General features: G+C 39.4%; 1 protein-coding gene across 2 annotated transcripts in view; it reads right to left on the reverse strand.

The window, feature by feature from the left end:
* Positions 1 to 1,775: 1,775 nt before the first annotated feature.
* The window catches only part of ythdc2 (YTH domain containing 2), a 43,693-nt gene continuing 26,851 nt past the window's right edge, over positions 1,776 to 18,617 (reverse strand). For both annotated transcript variants that reach the window (XM_008423091.3, XM_008423089.3), the window contains exons 17-31: positions 18,003 to 18,083; positions 17,820 to 17,902; positions 15,693 to 15,798; positions 15,162 to 15,281; positions 14,757 to 15,029; positions 13,521 to 13,647; positions 12,877 to 13,082; positions 10,896 to 11,085; positions 8,359 to 8,450; positions 7,352 to 7,471; positions 7,111 to 7,262; positions 4,336 to 4,495; positions 3,766 to 3,975; positions 2,852 to 3,034; positions 1,776 to 2,396 (exon numbers count right to left, since the gene is read on the reverse strand). In XM_008423091.3, the coding sequence (XP_008421313.1) occupies positions 2,325 to 2,396; positions 2,852 to 3,034; positions 3,766 to 3,975; positions 4,336 to 4,495; positions 7,111 to 7,262; positions 7,352 to 7,471; positions 8,359 to 8,450; positions 10,896 to 11,085; positions 12,877 to 13,082; positions 13,521 to 13,647; positions 14,757 to 15,029; positions 15,162 to 15,281; positions 15,693 to 15,798; positions 17,820 to 17,902; positions 18,003 to 18,083 (2,175 nt within the window). In that variant the 3' untranslated portion in view covers positions 1,776 to 2,324. The remainder of the gene's footprint in view (positions 2,397 to 2,851; positions 3,035 to 3,765; positions 3,976 to 4,335; positions 4,496 to 7,110; positions 7,263 to 7,351; positions 7,472 to 8,358; positions 8,451 to 10,895; positions 11,086 to 12,876; positions 13,083 to 13,520; positions 13,648 to 14,756; positions 15,030 to 15,161; positions 15,282 to 15,692; positions 15,799 to 17,819; positions 17,903 to 18,002; positions 18,084 to 18,617) is intronic.

Here is an 18,617-nt window from a genome sequence, read left to right on the forward strand (position 1 = left end):
AAAAGGTTAGTTTTTTTTTCATTGAATAATTGGGAAACAAATTTAACTTCATACTCTGCGAACCAGACCCTAAACTTACTTAAAGTCTGGATTGTGTTTTGTCCCCTACATTAATGACACACTTTTATTACATTCATTTTATCCATCATGGTAATTCAGGGTGAGTTATTTTTAATTCTAAATGAATATCCTTGTTGGACTTTTAAGTGTTATTCTCCTTCAAGATACATTTACCTAACGCTGGAATAAATAAAATGTACATTATACAGCAAAGGAACTTAGACATATATTCATTATGGAGATGATCGGTTTTGGATGGGCGATGTGCCCTTATTGCATAAGCAATACTAAAGAATGACTGATATCATTAAAGATACAGGGGAGAAGCTTTTAGTTATCTTGCTTTGCTAGCAAAGTCATCAGCTATCAGCTAGCTAATAGCACAACAACAGCCTAATGTCTGTATGATAAGAATATTGAATGATAGATAAGAACAGTTTTTCCTCACCTGGCTGTCTCCTCCCACCCAGCAGTTCTTCAGAGAAAGGCAGACGCAGAGGCCTGTCAGTGTCTGTTGTATTTCATTACCTCTCTGCTTAAACTGCGACTCCGAGCTTAAGCAGAAACGATACTTCAACGTTTTCCGTCATCTGACAAGTAGCAAGTCTACTCCACTTTATTAACCAAAAGCATTTTTTTTTTAATTCACCAAAAACTGTTCTGTAATCTGGAACGTTCGCAACGTTGAACTCCACAGTTAGCCGCCTTATCTCACTGCGTGAGAGGCAACTGCATCATGCGTCACGGGCAAAAGTTCGAAGGTAACAAGGTGACCGGCTTATGTTATACAACAAAGAAACAAAAAAGCAAATAATTTTAACAACATGTTTTTATGTGTCAGAAGAGGGCTTAGAAAATAATACCAAAAAAATAAATAAATAAATTTGACCAATAGGGCACTTGGGGGGCAAGGAGCAAAAGGGGCAGGTGCTCAAGCGGTGGTACAGTCGTCTCGCACTTCAGAGACTGGAACATGCTCTTCGTCTCGGAGTGCGGCTAGTGGGCGGTGACAGTTCAATGCAAGACATCTTGCATATGGCCTTGAGACAGCCACCGCTGGATGTCCCACAAGTGGTGGAGTCCACTCCTGGCAGAGCCTTTTTCAGGCGTGGACGAGCCCCTTCCCCCTTTTCTGTCCCTCCATCAGACCATCAACCTCAGGTTGTTACATGCTTGTCGGTGGGACCCTAGAGCCTTTTCGCATCTCTCCACCGATGTTCAGGTGTTGGCAGCTATGCAGGAGCTGGTCAAGACAGGCTTGGATCACATGCCTGCGGTCAAACCTGCTGTTGCCTCGTTCATTGTGTCTCCGGATGAAGCCCTGCGTGATGTTCGGTGCTCGCAGACTCAATGTTGTATTACAGAAGGCTTCCTCTGTAACTCGTAATGCTGGAGCACATGCTGGCCTCCTTGGCAATTCCTTGCCGCAACCTCATGGTTGCCCTTTCTGCGTGGCGGACTAGACTTCAGCTTTCAAGCCTCAGCAGGGGTAGGTCCCCCCTCCTTCTCATAATCGGAGATACCCATCAGCTGGCCCCAGCATTCAGCCACCGCCTTGGGGTTCTGCTTGGCCTGGTGGGTCTTACGCTCGTGATGTACAGCAAAGACCCAGCAGGGTCACAGACCTTGCCTGCCCCCCCAAGGCGGGGGGACATTAGGACATTCCTAACAGGAAAGTTACATCTTTGAGGGAATAATAAGTCATAATTACAATACAGTATTTAAACAGATCTTTAATGAACAAATAAAGCAGACTTTGAATATTCTAACAAAAATAAGTAATGTGCTTTAAATAGAAACAAGTCAGTTGGATAAAAACAGGGCAATTACACCAATTAGAATAAAGCATAACATTGAAAAACATCAGCAAGAATAAAGTTGCCGTCAGACCATGTAGACCATGAATCCTGTTTACATCTACAGAGACACATTCTTTTTATTGTAAACTTATTGTACGGAGACCTTTTACAACAAATCTCGTTTCAAAAACACATCTAACAGAATGAGAAATTAATGAAGAGGCAAAAACTAATGTTTGAACTGAGAGCAGCACAGAGGAGACATTTCTCTGTGGAATGAGTCAGTTTTTCTGGTCATCAGGTCTGAACTGGTGGTGCAGGGCACTTCAGGTGGAACATGGCACATGTGCAACATTAGTGCTCTGAGTGCCCAATAAACATATTTCCTTCCATGGTCAGTAAGTTTGGGGGTTCCTATCCAGTCATAGAGTTAGAATACCTGTTAAGTTAATGAGGAGTCCAACACTAATGAAGCCGATTCCCAGAAGTCCTCTCCCACAGAGACAGCAACTGGCTGCCAGCCTGAGGCTCCAAGTCCTACACAACACAAAATAGTCACATAAAAACAACATCAGTTTTTATTTTAATGGCATCTTTATGTTTGCTTCCTCTGATAAAGTCTCAAACTCCAGTCCTTGAGGGCTGCTGTCCTGGAACATTTACATGTGTCCCTTGTCCTACACTCTTGAATTAAATGGATAAACAGCATCACTAGAATGCAGACAGGTTTTACAGAGTTCTGCTAATAAAATAATATTGGAGCCTGGTGTGAAGAAGCAGAGACGCATCTAAAAGTTGCAGGACATCAACTAGAGTTTGATACCACTGCTCTAACACAACCTAAACCTTGGTAAAGAGAAACTGAGTGGTGTTAACCACCTCTTACTGTAAATCCCAACACTTCTTAATGTTTCTGGCAGTTCTGCCAGTCTGAGACGACAGAATCTGCAGCAAGCAGCTACAGTATGTTTGAGCTTATGATGCAGTCTCACCTGTCCATCCCTGCTGACTTGAACTCTCTTGTTGTCATTCCATGAGTTGAGGATGTGCTGGGTGAAGGGGAAGGGAAGACTCTCTTTATGGATCCACTCTACACTGAAAACTCCTCCGAGCCCCATGAAGCCCCAGTCCTGGCAGCTCTCCTGGCTGACGACAGATGTCATGCGAGCGTAGCCCTGCAAACCACACACCTTCAGTGGATTGCTTTTTATTTAAAAAAAACAACTTATTGCAATGCCATTTTCAGATATCACATTTCTGGGACAATCTTCACAGTTATTTTTGACATGCAACAATAAAATTGTTATTAATTTCTTTAAGTGACAGCATGCAGTCACTGAGGCGCTGGATACATTTCAGAAATGTTCCTGTTCTTAAAAAGTTTTGAAAATGAGAAAGCCTTAAAGGGGACGTATCTTGCAAAATCCACATTTTTAGTCTTGATACATTTTTTGCATACTTTGAGTGTGTAAGAGTGTAAGAATTAGAATTATTTTCTGTTCCCCTCGCTCACTCAGTTTTTCTCCTCTCCCTCCACTCAAACCTGGAATTAGTTAGCTCATCCGCCCAGACCTTTTGTTCCGCTCACAATCTCCATAGTATTTAAGCCTCTCTTTCTCACTGACTACTCTCCGGATCCTTTTGTCTACTCCTGTCACTCCCTCATGCTGCCCCGTGTTTTCCTCGCTAGATTTTTTTCCTATGGATTTTGGTTTTTGTGTTTTTTGCTGTGACTTCCTTTGATTTTTTTTATTTGTCTTTCCATATTCTTTATTAAATCTTCAAACTCACTGGTGGCCTCTGTCTCCTGCAAATGGATCCTACCACAAACCTCTACACAACATGACAGTCTCGTATTCAAAGACATGTACAGAGGAGAACAACAATGTCAACTGAAATCAGATACCTGGAAGTGTCCAGATCCCTGAACAGAGAAGATGAGAATTATGAAGCTATTTGCCAGGAAAGCTTGGGTGAGTTTGGTCTCGTTGCTCGGTGTAGTAGACCAGATGCCTTTCTGCTGAGAAATCTCTATGTTTCTGATGCTGTTACTCTTCATAATGAAGTATCGGACTGATGGCACAGTCGGCTTCTGAGACACAGACTTTAAGACCAGCTGGGAACAAAACAAGTAAAACAACTCCTTTAAGCTCACACAGTCTTCATTTTATTGAGTATACATTTTACATTAGTGAATGAGGTTACAATGAGTAAAGTTTGTGTTGGAATATGGATGAAAATAAGATACTTTGTTTCAATTGGGGTAGGTAATTATCGCGGGGGTTACATAAACAACTGCTGTCTTCTGGCAATAATAAACCTGTGCTCACCTCTTGCTCACTGAAATTCACACAGAATAAATATTTAGATGCCTGCTTGACATCTAATTTTTATATCTGGGACACTGAAGGACATCTTAAAGGACCAGATGTGGCCTGTGGGACATTAAATGTCCTATGTAGTACCTATGTCCTACCTTTCTTGAGGGAGACTCGGGGGGCCAATCCAGAGTTAAAGAGCAGGAAGAACTACTGGAGGAAGACGGATAATCCCACAGCTTCTTGATGGCCAGTGAGACTTCATCTCTCCTGTGGGAGTTAGTCTTCAGCAGGTCAGAAGACAGCATTCGACGAGGTCTGTGGGGAAGTAGTCAACTGTTAAAGAGGGCTAACCAAATGGTAGGCAACTGTAAGGATTGATATTAATTGTAAGTACTTTGAACACACTACTTTCACCTGTACTTTTATAAATGCAGTAATATATTTATTGGTTTTTATGTTTATGCTGTCTAATTAGTGTCATTTTAGATGTTTGTTATAACACCTCCTCTTCTTCTCCCAGCTATTTGTCAGGCCAAAGTTGTAAAAAAAAAAAAAAAAAAAGTTCTTTATGTTTTTTTACATGATTAACAATAACTGAAAATTGCTGAAGAAATTTGCAAATGAATAAAATGCTAAATGAGTCAGTCGCATGTGACATATCACTATCATGTTGACTTCCATTGACTCACTCCAAGAGTATGCTAAACTTATTTCAAAAATAGCTAAAATGCTTATTTTAAGTAAGTAAGCAGCTGTATAGCTGCTTAGTGTATAAGAAGCTGTATAAGAAGGACCTTCTTAGACCTTCTGTGTAAGGTCTAAGAAGACCTTACAGATCTACTCAGATCTCAGCCTGAGGAGGCTGGGATCTTTCAACATCTACGGAAATATGTTGAGGCTGTTTTATCAGTTACTGTCTTGGTGTGCTGGTGATGGAAGTTTCTCCAAGGCAGACCTAACTAGGCTGAAGAAACAAATTAGGTGGGCTGGCAACAGTTGCAGAGAGGAGAACATTGCAGAAACGTCTGTCTTTTATGGACAATGCCAGCCACCCTCTGCACATTGTCATCAGCAGCCAAGAAAGTGGGCTCAATGAGAGGCTGTTTTTTTCCAAACTGCATGACCAACAGACTGAGGAACTCTTCTTCTTTGTTATGGCGGTTGGCAAGCAACTTTAAGATGTACATTACTGCCATCTTCTGGAATGGAGTGTGGATCAGGATGCTAAATATATATTACACAGATTTTAAAGCTAAAGAAAAAAACAACTACTGTATTTTCTGCACTATAAGGCGCACCTAAAAACCTTCAATTTCCTCAGAAGTCGACAGTGCGCCTTATAATCCGGTGCGCCTTATATATGGACCAATATTGAACCACAACAGGTCTAGCAACTATGGTAAGCAGCCGCCGACTTCATTTTCGCCCGAAGAAGAAGCTCGCGGTGTATGCTGGGATAGTTGTCAGAACGCTGGTTTGTTAATAAAGTTTGACTGACCTATCTACCTACCGACCGTCTAGAATCAGGTCGTCTGCAGGTCATTTAGGACCACGTACTTCACGAACATGCTGTGCGCGAATGGAGAAGGGTGACCATTGTCCGGCCACGTCCTGGCCCTGTCGCGGAAGGCTCTGCTCGCTGACTGGAGTCGGACTGTTTTGTTGACATTCACTTTAGTGCAGCTCCATCTAGTGGATACATAACGTAACTCCAGCCTAATAATAACACATTTTTCACTGTCTCTTCTGGAAAACAAAAATCACATTTTTCTGTAGGATGTTTTTCATTGATGTACTGTTTAAACCGGTATAAAAAAAAAATCTGGATATAACTATTTCTTCCTTTCTATTTCATCCTGTTCTCTTCCTTTGAATGCTATAAAGCCACCTGCCAGTTACTTCTTCTTCCCACTGTTTCTGCCATCCACCCTTGACCTTTCGTTTAATGACCGATTAGATTTCTCCTTTTGGTGAATATATAATATATAAATATATAAATGTAACTATTTTCTGTTGATTATTTTGCATATTTATCTGCCAACTCATTTTCTTTCATTTTCTCATTTCCCATTTGTGATTGTATCCATGTAAAAATAACTAATAAACCCATTTCCTGAATTCTATATATTAATAATTGAATCTCTAATAAAAGCTCTCATCTGAAGTCTGAATAAATATTTGTCAAGGAATATAATAACGAACTTGAATCTGAACAAAATCCACTTCTTAATGGACGAACTTTCTCAATCTAAGATGATTCCCACCATGAATTCCCATTATTGTTATTTGAGTTTTTTGAAGCATCTGTATCTGTGGACATAGCTGTAATACTTATTACCTAGATAAGATTGCACTGAATATGGGTCTGAAAGGTATTTTACATTTCTCCAACAAAGTGAAATCAACAACAATATTAGATAACAGAGATGGATGAACTGGTGATTCAGGAACTGTTTGATATTTATGTGAGATAATCAGAATCCTTTAAAGTGCCTCACTAGAATGCAGACAGGTCTGTAGGGCAAAACTACAGTCCAGCCAAAAGAATCTCATTTCTTTTTTCCGTTTCCCATCTAGGTTTTAAAAACTCTTGACAAACTCAGCTTGCAGCAGGGCAACAGTGCAACCAACTGTGAAGCCCCCTGCACAATGATATGCAATGCTTGTTTTAAAGCCTTTAGAACAAATGTACATCATCATATAGTTGTGATGAAGCCCCTATGTCCTACCTTCCTACATCAGCATGGTATATACATAAATAATTGAGAGCCCATCCTAAATCAGAAAAATTGTAGAATCTAAAGACCCAAGGCATGATTAGGTCATTTTATCACCATGAATAGAAAACTGAGAAAAAAACAGAAAAATCAAATAAAAGAATAGAAAACAGCACAAGACAATACCATGAAACATGATGGTTATTGGCCTACTTGTCATTTGTGTTATGAGAGGGCAGCTGGGGGCTGGCCTTGGAGTTCCTCCCTGATGACCTTGGCCCATCCTCGGATGTCATAGGCCTAGGCCTCTGACCAATCCCTGTAGGCTGCTGCAGGCCAGCTTCCTGCTCCTCAGCACCCAGCACCTGGAGGCAGTCAGCATTAATTGCAGGCATTAAACACAGGAATAATTTCCATTAAGAGGCAGACTACAATGATGAAGTTGAGCACATACAGACACTAAGGTCTGGATGACTGCCTCGTCCTGCTGAGACCAGGGTTTGGAAGGACAGCGGATCCTCTTTATAAGCAAGTTCTGCCACTTCTGTCTGAGTTCAGACACCAGTACTGCAGTCTGACAACATTAGAGCCAACAGGAGATAAGCATAAGAACACTTCTGTCAGAGGCTGGGTAATCTAAACAAACATGAACATTACACATGATGAGTCAGTAACAAAAGAAAATATTCCCAGAATGTTCTGATAACATACATGAAGTTTGTCATTCTATGCATTGATTTCAAATTTTTAAAACAATAAGAATTCATGATTATGCTGGATCATCCCTTCTGCCACATTTACATTTTGATTCACCAGACAAAACGTTTCAGGACTGATGAAACACATGACAAACTCAACGCTACATGTAAAAGTTTTAAAAGCTGGTCTTTAAGGCCTCGACATGCTTCATATGAAGTGCTGAAACCACTTCTCATTAATATAGACAGGTGATGAAAATTGTGTGATTTTGTTTGCAGAGAGGCATCTGCCTATTGAACTCGACATCAGGCCCAGGTCAAAGCATCTTGACAGAGCTCTGTGCGAAGTGTCTGATTGATCAGAAGTTTTTTTACTGTACTTACAGTATGCAAATTATGTATATTTGTACTATTCTTCACTAAATTACTATGATAATAAGACTGGTGGATGGTTAATAACTCTTGGCTATAAATCGTCCAGGAGTTAATAGCCAGGAAATTCGTTGTTCACGGAAGAGGTTATCTGGAAAAAAGTGAGGCGCAAGCTCAGTGACCATTTCCTAAAAGCAAAATAGAGAATGTATGGAGGGAGGAGAGACCTCAGATAGAGGCATGATGGGTACTGAAGCAGGAGGGCTGTCCCGCAGGTGGTCTGCGCTGTTGCATGAAAGGTGTGTGTGAATACTAACAGTTCGAAAACCATGTGACTGTATGTCAGCTGTTTGGCTTTGGATAAAGTATGTCAAGGCTTTTATTTCTTCACCTCTCTCTCAAGCCCGAAGACAAGCCAGTCATCAATCTTTATCTCCACTAAGTCTTCTGTGTCACTGTCACTCATGTCATCCAGAAGATTTTCTGCAGAATAGAACACAGAAACCTGCTTAATTTGCAAGAGGCAAGTTTGTAAAACATTTGATCTTTTTAGGATTAGGAAGAAATGTTGAAGATTTTATGGAGTAATTAAACAGATACCAAATCTAACAGTTATTTATGTTGTTTCTCAGCAATTTGAGACAGAAATTTGATCATTTGATTTGATTTTTAGCACATGGAAAAAATCCTTAACCCTTTTTTTTTTTGTCTGAATGTTGATAAATTTAACAAGAAAGTCGCTGAGTTGATAACCGTGGGTCACCTCACAGTGGGTCATGTTTGCAGTTAACAATAGTCTCTTATTGTTATTCATGTCTGCAAACGTGCAGACATGACCTGGTGGACCGGTCTGTCGATGAAAGCTGTCTCATATCAGAACAAAAGAGGACAGTTGCTGATTTGTTTGGTGGACAAGATTGGCTTCACATTTAAGCGTTGGCCAATAACCAATCTCCCAAAATGAAGGTAATCAGGGCCGATTTGACGTTGCACCTCTAATAAATATCTTTGGACATAAAAAGAACAATCAAGAGTGAGAAAAAAGCTTTAGTTAAATATTAGATATTAGAGAGGGGGGATTTCTTATTAGGGGCAAGAAATCAGTGGGTCAGCAGGGAAAGTTTCATCTTTTGGAAACAGTGATGATATACAGTGTCTAATATGAAAATGATCAAGTGAGAAGTGAGAAGGAGACAGGTTAGATTTTAAAGACAGCTTTGGAAAAACTAAGAAAAAACATCTTTGTGAAAATTTCTCATAGTTTTAATATCTATCATGCCAAATCATATGTATGCGTTTGTCTTTTGCCACATTGATTACTGCAACAGTGACTTTACAGGTCTGCCTAGAAAGTCAGAGAGCTGCAGCTGATACAATAAAACCAGGAAGATAGAGCACCTCACTGAGTTCTAAGGTCCTTCCACCGTCTCCATGGAGCTCAGAGAATGGACTTTAAAATACTGTTGTATGTAGGCCTGTCGCGATAAACGATAAATCAATTGATCACACGATAAATTAAACCTATCTACCTCATTTTAATTATTGGCTTTATCGTCCCTTCCTGCCTTTTTTCTTTCTGTTGATGACACTGAATGAAAAAAGGCTCAACTCCGGTGCTCTCCACTGACCCTCCCTGCCTCATTTCCTTAGTGTAATGTCCAGCGCACACTACACGAGTTGTCGGCCCATTTTCAAAAGCTGAGACACATTAGCCGACAGAAATCCTAGGTATAACGGTTCAATCGGGTTCGTCGTGCCGTGTGATGTCCAGCCACATGGGCACAAAATAATGGCTACAAGTCCAGTTAGCCAATTTTAAAATCAGGCGTTACTCAACACTTTACTAGAATCTACCTGTGATGCATGTGGCTAGAGTCAGCGTAAAGTCCTGACTGAATGAAAATCATTATAACCTATTTATGTCACGTTAACGAAGAACAGCTGAAAACTTACCGGGTTTATCAACTGCGGTAGCAATTTGGCTCCAACTCCTCTCCTTGTTATTTCTATATTTTTTGCACGAAATGTTGAATAAATATTGTTGCTTCTACATATCAGCCATGTCAGCTGTTTGGGATTCCTCTCCGTAATTTCCCCTCAGAAAGCACAGAGGAGAATCTGCGCTTTCTGATTGGCTACCTGTCACATTCAGCGTTAAGCTCCCAGTCGGGGAAAACCCCTGATTTAGATCGGAGCTGCCACAACGATCTACAGGATGATCGGTTACGAAATCACCAGCGAGAATCTTAGATCGGCCAACGATCTAAGATTGTCATAAGGAGAAAATAGGGACGAAAAATCATGTAGTATGAACTATTGCATTAGGTAGTCAGATGTACCCATCTTCTCTATTTAAATATAGTGGTTACTGAAGGGCAATATAGTATACAGACTTCATAATCTGCACTCTTTTGGTTGAATGCAGTATTTATTTCCACTTTGGCTTTATGTTGATTAGTTTTGATTCTAGTACGTTTTTTGTTAATGGAGACTGAGAATCCATTTTATTTTTGTTTTTGGTTGTTTTGTTTATTTAGTTTATCAGTTCCAGTGTTATGTGTTCTTTTGAAAATAAAGTGTATCTATGGCAGGAAATCGCATGTATTATTAGTCATTTCCATTAAATAAGTGTCAAAAGGTTCTGAAACAATATTATTGTTTATCGCAATAATTTTTTTAGACAATTAATCGTCCAGCAAAATTTGTTATCGTGACAGGCCTAGTTGTATAAGTACGTATACATGTATGAAAGAATCAAGGCGACATTTCAGGTATGCTTTTGATAATGGAATAACATTATAAAATGATGTAGAACTCAAAAAAGTCAATTTTACATTCTGTAATTCTGCCCCTTTAAAAATGCTAAGTGTTGTCCTATAAAAACTTATGAAATTTTTTTTTTTTTTTTTAAGTCTTTGATTTACTTACCATATCTTTTTTGAATAGCACTTTCATGAAGTGTGGAGCTGAGAAGTTTGGTACCACCTCCAAACATGGCCACTGTGATGGAGGTCACCACGGAGCAACATCGGACACTGGCCATCCTGTGACCTCTGCTCATCTCATCATAGATCAACCAGTCTGTGGGGAGGGTCTGACCTGATTTGGAGCTGCTGTTCTAAACACAATAAACACAAAGGATAATTTGCCTAAGAATCATTTCTTTAACACAGTTCATCTCATAATCATAGAAAGAATGATCGACCAGTTTCAGACAAGCACAACTCAAAAAAAAGTACAGTCTGATTAAAACAGCTGAATATTAGGAAAGCTTTCAATAATAATGTAGATATGCTAAATACAAAACCTATATGCGCTTACCAGAGGTTGTGCTAGACCTTTTTGTTGTCTATCATTTTGATACTTTATGTAGTCTGTTGTGCAGAAATGCATTTGCTCAACATTATTTTTGCATGTAAAATGTGAGTTCATAACACTAGGAATTAACTGACAATTGCAACCACAGTTAAAACATCAAGGTGGTGAGGAAATGAAAGTGGGTTTCATTTATAGCCATATGAAAGAGCCGCAACAATCACCTTTTATATTTTCTACCAGCAGAGAAACTCATATTTTTAACTTGTTCTGAGGAAAGTTTCACCATATCAAAGCCTTTCTTTGGACATTCCAATTTTGTATCCTTAGACAGCCAATGAATCATTCAGGTAACAAAAGGAAGTCTTGTGTTTATAAATGAATGGGGACAGAGAGGGAAGGGTTTCTTAAACAAAAATTGTTGGAAGGGGATCTAACTGGCAGATTGAATATTTAGATTTTTAAATTAATTTGGAGAAGTCACTGACTGAGGGGAGTGTGAAAGTGAATTAGTAGGGGCAACTAGAATTTGAACAGATTATATTAATTATATTATTAAAGCAACAGTCGATGGAGATTGCTGGTGGATATGTGTCATTTTTTAAGAAAAAAATGATACAAGAATGTATCATTTGTGAAGTGAATCTTATGGTTTTGTCAGAGGTGGGATGTACTTAATTATATTTTTCATGTATCTGTACTTTACTCGAGTAGATTTAATTGTGGGTACTTTCGATTTTTACTCCATTACATTTTAAAGTACAGTGTCTGTACTTTCAACTTAACTACATTTCTATGCAGCGTGCCGTTACACGTTACATCACATTGTGCTTTTTTTTTATTTGTTCATTAGTTTGAAAGTGACCAATGGTGAGAGGGGAATTGGTGCACTGAACCGCTGCAAAGCGAGAAAGTACAGTTAGACCCTCCCTCAAGGAGAGCAAGGTGGGTACGTGGCACCTGCAGAATCATTAAAACCCAAAACGAAGTCCACCAAAGGTAGCCATCCAGAAGACCTGTGCCAGCCATGGCCTTATTTAAAAGATTTATTTGAGTTAACTGGGTCAAAAAACGACTCCTGGAGATTCCGGTGCCACCTTTGCCTCCCTGAAAGCATGAACTTCTAGTTTTCAAAAATCCACCGTTGAATCTAAAAAAAACATATCGAGGTAAGTTAAGTTGCTAAACGCTATCTGACTTTTGGGTGTGACATTGATTTAGGTTAGCAAAGTTTTATGTAATTCTGAGTGTATGTCTGATGGGGTGGATGGAAAATTTCTCGGTGTATGAACAGAGCTGATGCTGCTCAGTCATGTAGTTGTAAGCGGATCTTATAAAGCTCTGTTGCAGAGTACTGGAGCAGTGCTGCTGTTGGGTGATGGACCAAAAATCAGGACAATGCAATTAACCTGAAAGTCATTTTTGCATTCATAGGGAGAACATGCCAACTCCATACAGAACGACCCCAAACTGGGATTCTAACCCAGGACTTTCTTGTTGCAAGGCAACAGTGCTTTAAGCCTATTAACCTTAAACACATCTAGTTCACATGGAGTAGCTACTCCATGTGAACTTGGCAAAATTAAATTCCTACCTCCTTCAACTGCAGCTGGCTCAGGACTGATGTAGGATGGAAATGAACCTTCTTCTCTCTGTTACTGGAGAGCAGAGAGGTCTTCTTGTTGACATGAACCATGTTTGGATACATTCCAGCCACCAGGGCTGCTTTCACAACAGCCCAGTTTTCAGAGTTCAGATTAACATCACGGATGTCGCTGCCCCCACGGGCGCGCACAAAACCTGGCCAACCAAAGAAAAGGCTCTATTAGCAAAAATAACCCTAAGTGCTTATACAATTTATAAATATTGCATATGTCAACATGACAGGGGCTAAAATACAAAGAAATGAACAGGAGGAACATTTCTAAGGCAAACTATTGCCAATTCTGAATTGTTGATGTCCCTTCTCAAGTAAAAAGTCAAAAATGCTTGAAAATCTACTGTGTGAAACAGCTCCCCACAATAATACGACACCAAAGTTCATATCACACAGTTCAACACAAATATACACATACACCATTAACTTAAGATCACACAATGTTTCTAGAGAAGAGATGCAAAAAACCTCAAATTACACTATTTTAAGGATTTTTGCTGTCACTTTTCAGTGGTTTTCATTTGATTCCAACACTTTGCAGAGTATGAATAAAATGAGAGGAAAATAAAAGTCAAACTTACCAATAGCACGAAGTTGTCCCAACAGTTGTGTCCTCATGCCAAGAATCATGTCCATTGTAGACTGGGACAAGAAGTTCCTTTCACAGAAGGATCTCTCCCAGCCTTCACTGCGAGCTTTCTGCCATGCCTAAACACAAGGGAGGTTTAAATATCTCCCACTGTGACATTCAGCTCAGCTTGACACATTTTCATCAAATTAGAGCAGAGATAGGAAAGATTACTAATAGTTGGTATGGTGGACCTCATCACTTCTCCAGGTAAGTTACTATGAAGGTAACTGGATAACACGTTTGGGACAGTTTCTCTTTGCAACACACTTTTTGTTTGGTGTAAGAAATCTCCAAACAAGTTGAAGGGGTAAAATTACAGTGAAGTCATGAGTCATTGGTGCAAATCAATGACTCATTCAAAATGACAGTTTTATCAAGATTTTAGTTGAGTCTCAACTAAAATCTTGATGAAATTTTCATTTTAAATTTTGATTTGATGAAATTTTAATTTTAAATGTATCCCTTGACTCTAAGTCACATGACCCAAGTCCACATCTGTGTTGTTTCTGGAAGCTTTTGTAACAAATAACCTCACTGACCCTTTACCCTTTGTTTGCCACAGTAGATGAGGAAGATTAACACATTAGTTCTTCATTAGCTGCCTGCTTCACTGGTCAGTCGTGAAGCAGTAGAGATGGAAAGCTGCAGCCTAATTGACATATTTAAAGGCTTTCAGGCATCATGTGTTGTCTTAGTTTGGAAAAGAGTCACTTCTCTGAATCACTCAAGTTTTTGTAATGACATATGAGATCCATTGCTACTCTTCAGTTCAATAACATGTCTACTGTCATTTGATACATTTTGTGTGGGCTTGGTCATGTGTCTCTCAGAGACTTTACAGAAGACATAAGAATTTAACTTCAGCTGTTTCATGATTTAAAAAAAAGAAAAATCACACATTCCTGACTTCTGTCCTATGCTCAGCCAAAATCATTTGTTTTAAGTTAAATTTATTTACATTCTGATTTTAAACACACTTTCGAAGTTGGAACACAATTCCTAAATAATAATAATAATAAAACTTACAATACATGACAACTTTAGTGAGAGCATTCTTTTTAGCCAGAAAGAAAAAATGTTGTTTTCACTACATTGTTAATACGTTGGTATTCCCCCTGTACTATATTTTCAATTGTGAATAAGAAAACGATTTAGCATCAGTAGTGAAAAAGGCAAACATTTGTACCTGGAAAGCTCTGAGCAGGGCCATGTGGTCGCTGAAGGTGTTGGACGTGAAACGTTTGCGGCTCTGCAGAGCAGCTCTTTTCTGGGAGCTTTCAGCAGGGAGGGTAAAAGGGTCACGATAGGCCAGAGTACAGGCAATGGTGAGAATGGGGTCCAGACACTTGAGCACAACAGCGCACAACACCATTTTGCCCAGATGGGGCTCCACAGGTAGATCAGCCAGGTGGAAGCCCAGGTCGGTTAAGTCTTCGTTCTGGTCCAGAGCATCTATTGTCTGAGAGAAAGATTAGCAAAAGCAATACATTGGAATTCACTAGAATACATTAGTGGGCAGACTGGCTGGTTAGCATGCAATCACAGCCACTTCATTATCAGTAGAATGATGGATCTTGGGGAAAAAAAATACCTTTAGCATGTGGACAGCACTTTGGATTGCATGTGTGGGAGGTGGCTGTGGAGCTTTAGATAAGAACTCGGCAACGGGGCAGGATGAAGGAGCCAACAGCTTGGTCTGTAGACACAATTCCTGAAAAACACAATGATACCTTTCACTATGAAGCAACTTTACATGACTTAATGCCCGGTCTGTTCTAATGCCTTTGAGTTTCCATGACCCACAAACAAGTGCTAAAATCCTCCAAACTCTCACTATCAGACTTTGTTCTTCATTTTTCATGACTCAGTTTTTCACATTTTCTAGTTATTTAGCACTTTTTACATCCTAGAAAAAATCTCTAGACATGACATTCCTTGTAAGCCGTCTGATGTAAACAAATATGTTTAAACCCTGCATTTTTCTGAAAATGTTCCTACTATAGACTTTTAATCTGCTGAGTAACCTGAATAGCCATCACCACAACATTTCACACTTCCATATGATTGTATCCTATTAGGAGCGAATAAAAGCACCTGTTGTTGCTGTTCTGGTAGTGTGTACCTGCAGTGGCATCCGAAGCAGCTGTGGAACCTGGAACTGTTGCATATTGTTGAATCTGAGACGACTGAAGAGATGGAAGCAAATCCCAGGTCTACAGCGGCCAGCTCTGCACAGAGACCGAGCTGAAACTGAGCTGGAAAACTTTTTTCAAATAAAATGTTTACATAAAGTAAGATTACTATGCCTAGAAGCAATTATAGAAAGGCTGGATGATTCATTGTGGTTTTGTATGACTCTCCTTGGTACTGAATTCATAATATCTGAGTCCAGGCCCGGCGGCATTGCAGACCTACAGTCAGCCTTGCCCCCTTGGCACTGGACTATAAAAACAACAAAGAACAAACAGCTGTTTGTTCTTTGTTGTTTTTACCTTAAAGTGGCCAACTCTCTGTTATTCCTATATCAATTTGATACAGTAGGACAGCGGTGCCCAAAGTCGGTTCTCGAGGGCCGGCATCCTACATGTTTTAGTTCTCTCCCTGGTTTAGTGCACCTGGTAATGATGGCTCATTAGAGGTCTAAGAAGAACATTGACATGCTGAAAAGGTTATTACTACCACCAGGGAGGGAACTAAAACATGCAGGATGCCGGCCCTCGAGGATCGACTTTTGGCACCATTGGAGTAGAAGCTTCCGCACTTCCCATATCTGTGCCTTCTGTCACTTTTTTTCAGCAGTTAAAACTGTTTAATCCGTTATTAACACATGGTAACATGTTTTTCCGAGCCGCCTTTAAACGCAACATGAGCGCTAAGACGCTCGCCCTGGGTTTACACCTGTGCGGCAGCGAAGGAGACCAGCTGCTGTTGTGCGGAGCTGCTCATGTGTGCTAGAATCATGGCAGCAAACCAGCAAAACACAAAGAACTTTTCACAGTTTTTTCCCCAAAACTAACCGACTGAGTTGAGTAATGATGTTGGATACAGATAATGTTAGCTAAAAGATGACTAGTTAATATCAATACAGCACCTTAAGCTTGTTAGCAAGTAGCTTATAGGCTACTGATGTTGTCTATGTTCAAAAGTGGGTAGTACTTGTAATAAATTCACTTGAGTAATTCTTTTGGAAAAAGGTACTTTTAAGAGTAGTTCTACTGCACTGTACCTTTTTCTTTTACTTGAGTAATATTATTATTGCTACGTAGATTCATTTTGCCCCCCCGCCCAAAATAAGCCGATAGTGATAATAGTATCACTATTATGATGTAATAGTAATACTATTACATCATAATAGTATCACTATTATGATGTAATAGTGATACTAAATTCTGAAGCAATTTCTCAGGAAGTTACAACCTGGGCAAAAATGATTCTTACAATACTCAGAAAACCCAAGCCAAGTCATAGAGAATAAAAAGACTCAAGAAAGGCATAAACGTATGACTTTGGAAAAAGTAAATTAAAAAATGATCTCATTATACTGGCTCTTAGCAAATTATTTTGATAATCCTAACTAGTCTATTATCAATTATCATAAACATAACCACCACTGAACAAGAAACTAAAGTTAAAACATTATATCCATGTTGGCTATAAAATATCTAAAGACAGATTTTTCTAAGGGTTTTATGGATTGATGAGAAAAGAGTTTGTTTTACTGGAAATCAGCTTAACTGGTCAGGGCTGACCATTTTGGGAATGACTGGAAGCTCTCTAGTTGTTCAATTATAAAATCAACCTTAATTGTGCACACAGTGTACACACACAACACACATAAGAATGCAAAAATAACATGGCAGATTGTTGTGCCACAAATGACTAAACAAGAGCAGATTGTAGCATAGAAATACAAATATGTGCATTTCCCTTGTTTCGTACTTTTATGGATGATGTAATAGTGATACTAAATTTAATGTACAACTTTCAATCATAGTATTCCAGTGGTTACTTTGCCACATGTCAAAGTCACCTAACACCAAGTTGCCCACTTATCTGGGTGTTGGTGTATGTTCAGTAAAAGTAGAAAGTTATTACATTTACTAATTTAAACTTGCTAGCTGAGAGTAGATTTACAAGAGCAGCTCCTGCCTTTCTGTTTCCAAGTGTGCCTCAAACAATGCCAATATTTAAGGTCAAGGCAAGGTTGAAATGGGATTCAGTCTAAGAAAAAGTAATATTCCAACCTTACCTTCCTTTTCTTTGCAAAACACTGGCTTTTGAGATCCAAACCGTCTTTAACATAGAAACCCGACTCAGCGTATCAAAGGATTTCTACAACAGAAAAATTCACACAAACAACATTAAAACAAACTAAAACAACCTGATTACCACTGGCTCATTATGTTTTTCAGTGTTTTTCTGGGACCAGTACCTCTTTGATCTTTCCTGAATCAATAACGAAGACTACGTCATCAATAGTAATGCTTGTTTCAGCAATGTTAGTAGAGAGAATCTGAAAAGAAAAGATGAGCAGAAAGAAAGCTGGTTATTACACATTCATTTGTTTACTCAAAAGCATATATACACTGCTCAAAAAAATAAAGGGAACACTCAAATAACACATCCTAGATCTGAATGAATGAAATATTCTCATTGAATACTTTGTTCTGTACAAAGTTGAATGTGCTGACAACAAAATCACACAAAAATCATCAATGGAAATCAAATTTATTAACCAATGGAGGCCTGGATTTGGAGCCACACACAAAATTAAAGTGAAAAAACACACTACAGGCAGATCCAACTTTAATGTAATGTCCTTAAAACAAGTCAAAATGAGGCTCAGTATTGTGTGTGGCCTCCACGTGCCTGTATGACCTCCCTACAACGCCTGGGCATGCTCCTGATGAGGTGGCGGATGGTCTCCTGAGGGATCTCCCAGACCTGGACTAAAGCATCCGCCAACTCCTGGACAGTCTGTGGTGCAACGTGACGCTGGTGGATGGAGCGAGACATGATGTCCCAGATGTGCTCAATCGGATTCAGG

This window comes from Poecilia reticulata, chromosome 12 (genome assembly GCF_904066995.2).
Source record: "Poecilia reticulata chromosome 12, P_reticulata-male-v2, whole genome shotgun sequence".
NCBI classification, from domain to species: domain Eukaryota; kingdom Metazoa; phylum Chordata; class Actinopteri; order Cyprinodontiformes; family Poeciliidae; genus Poecilia; species Poecilia reticulata.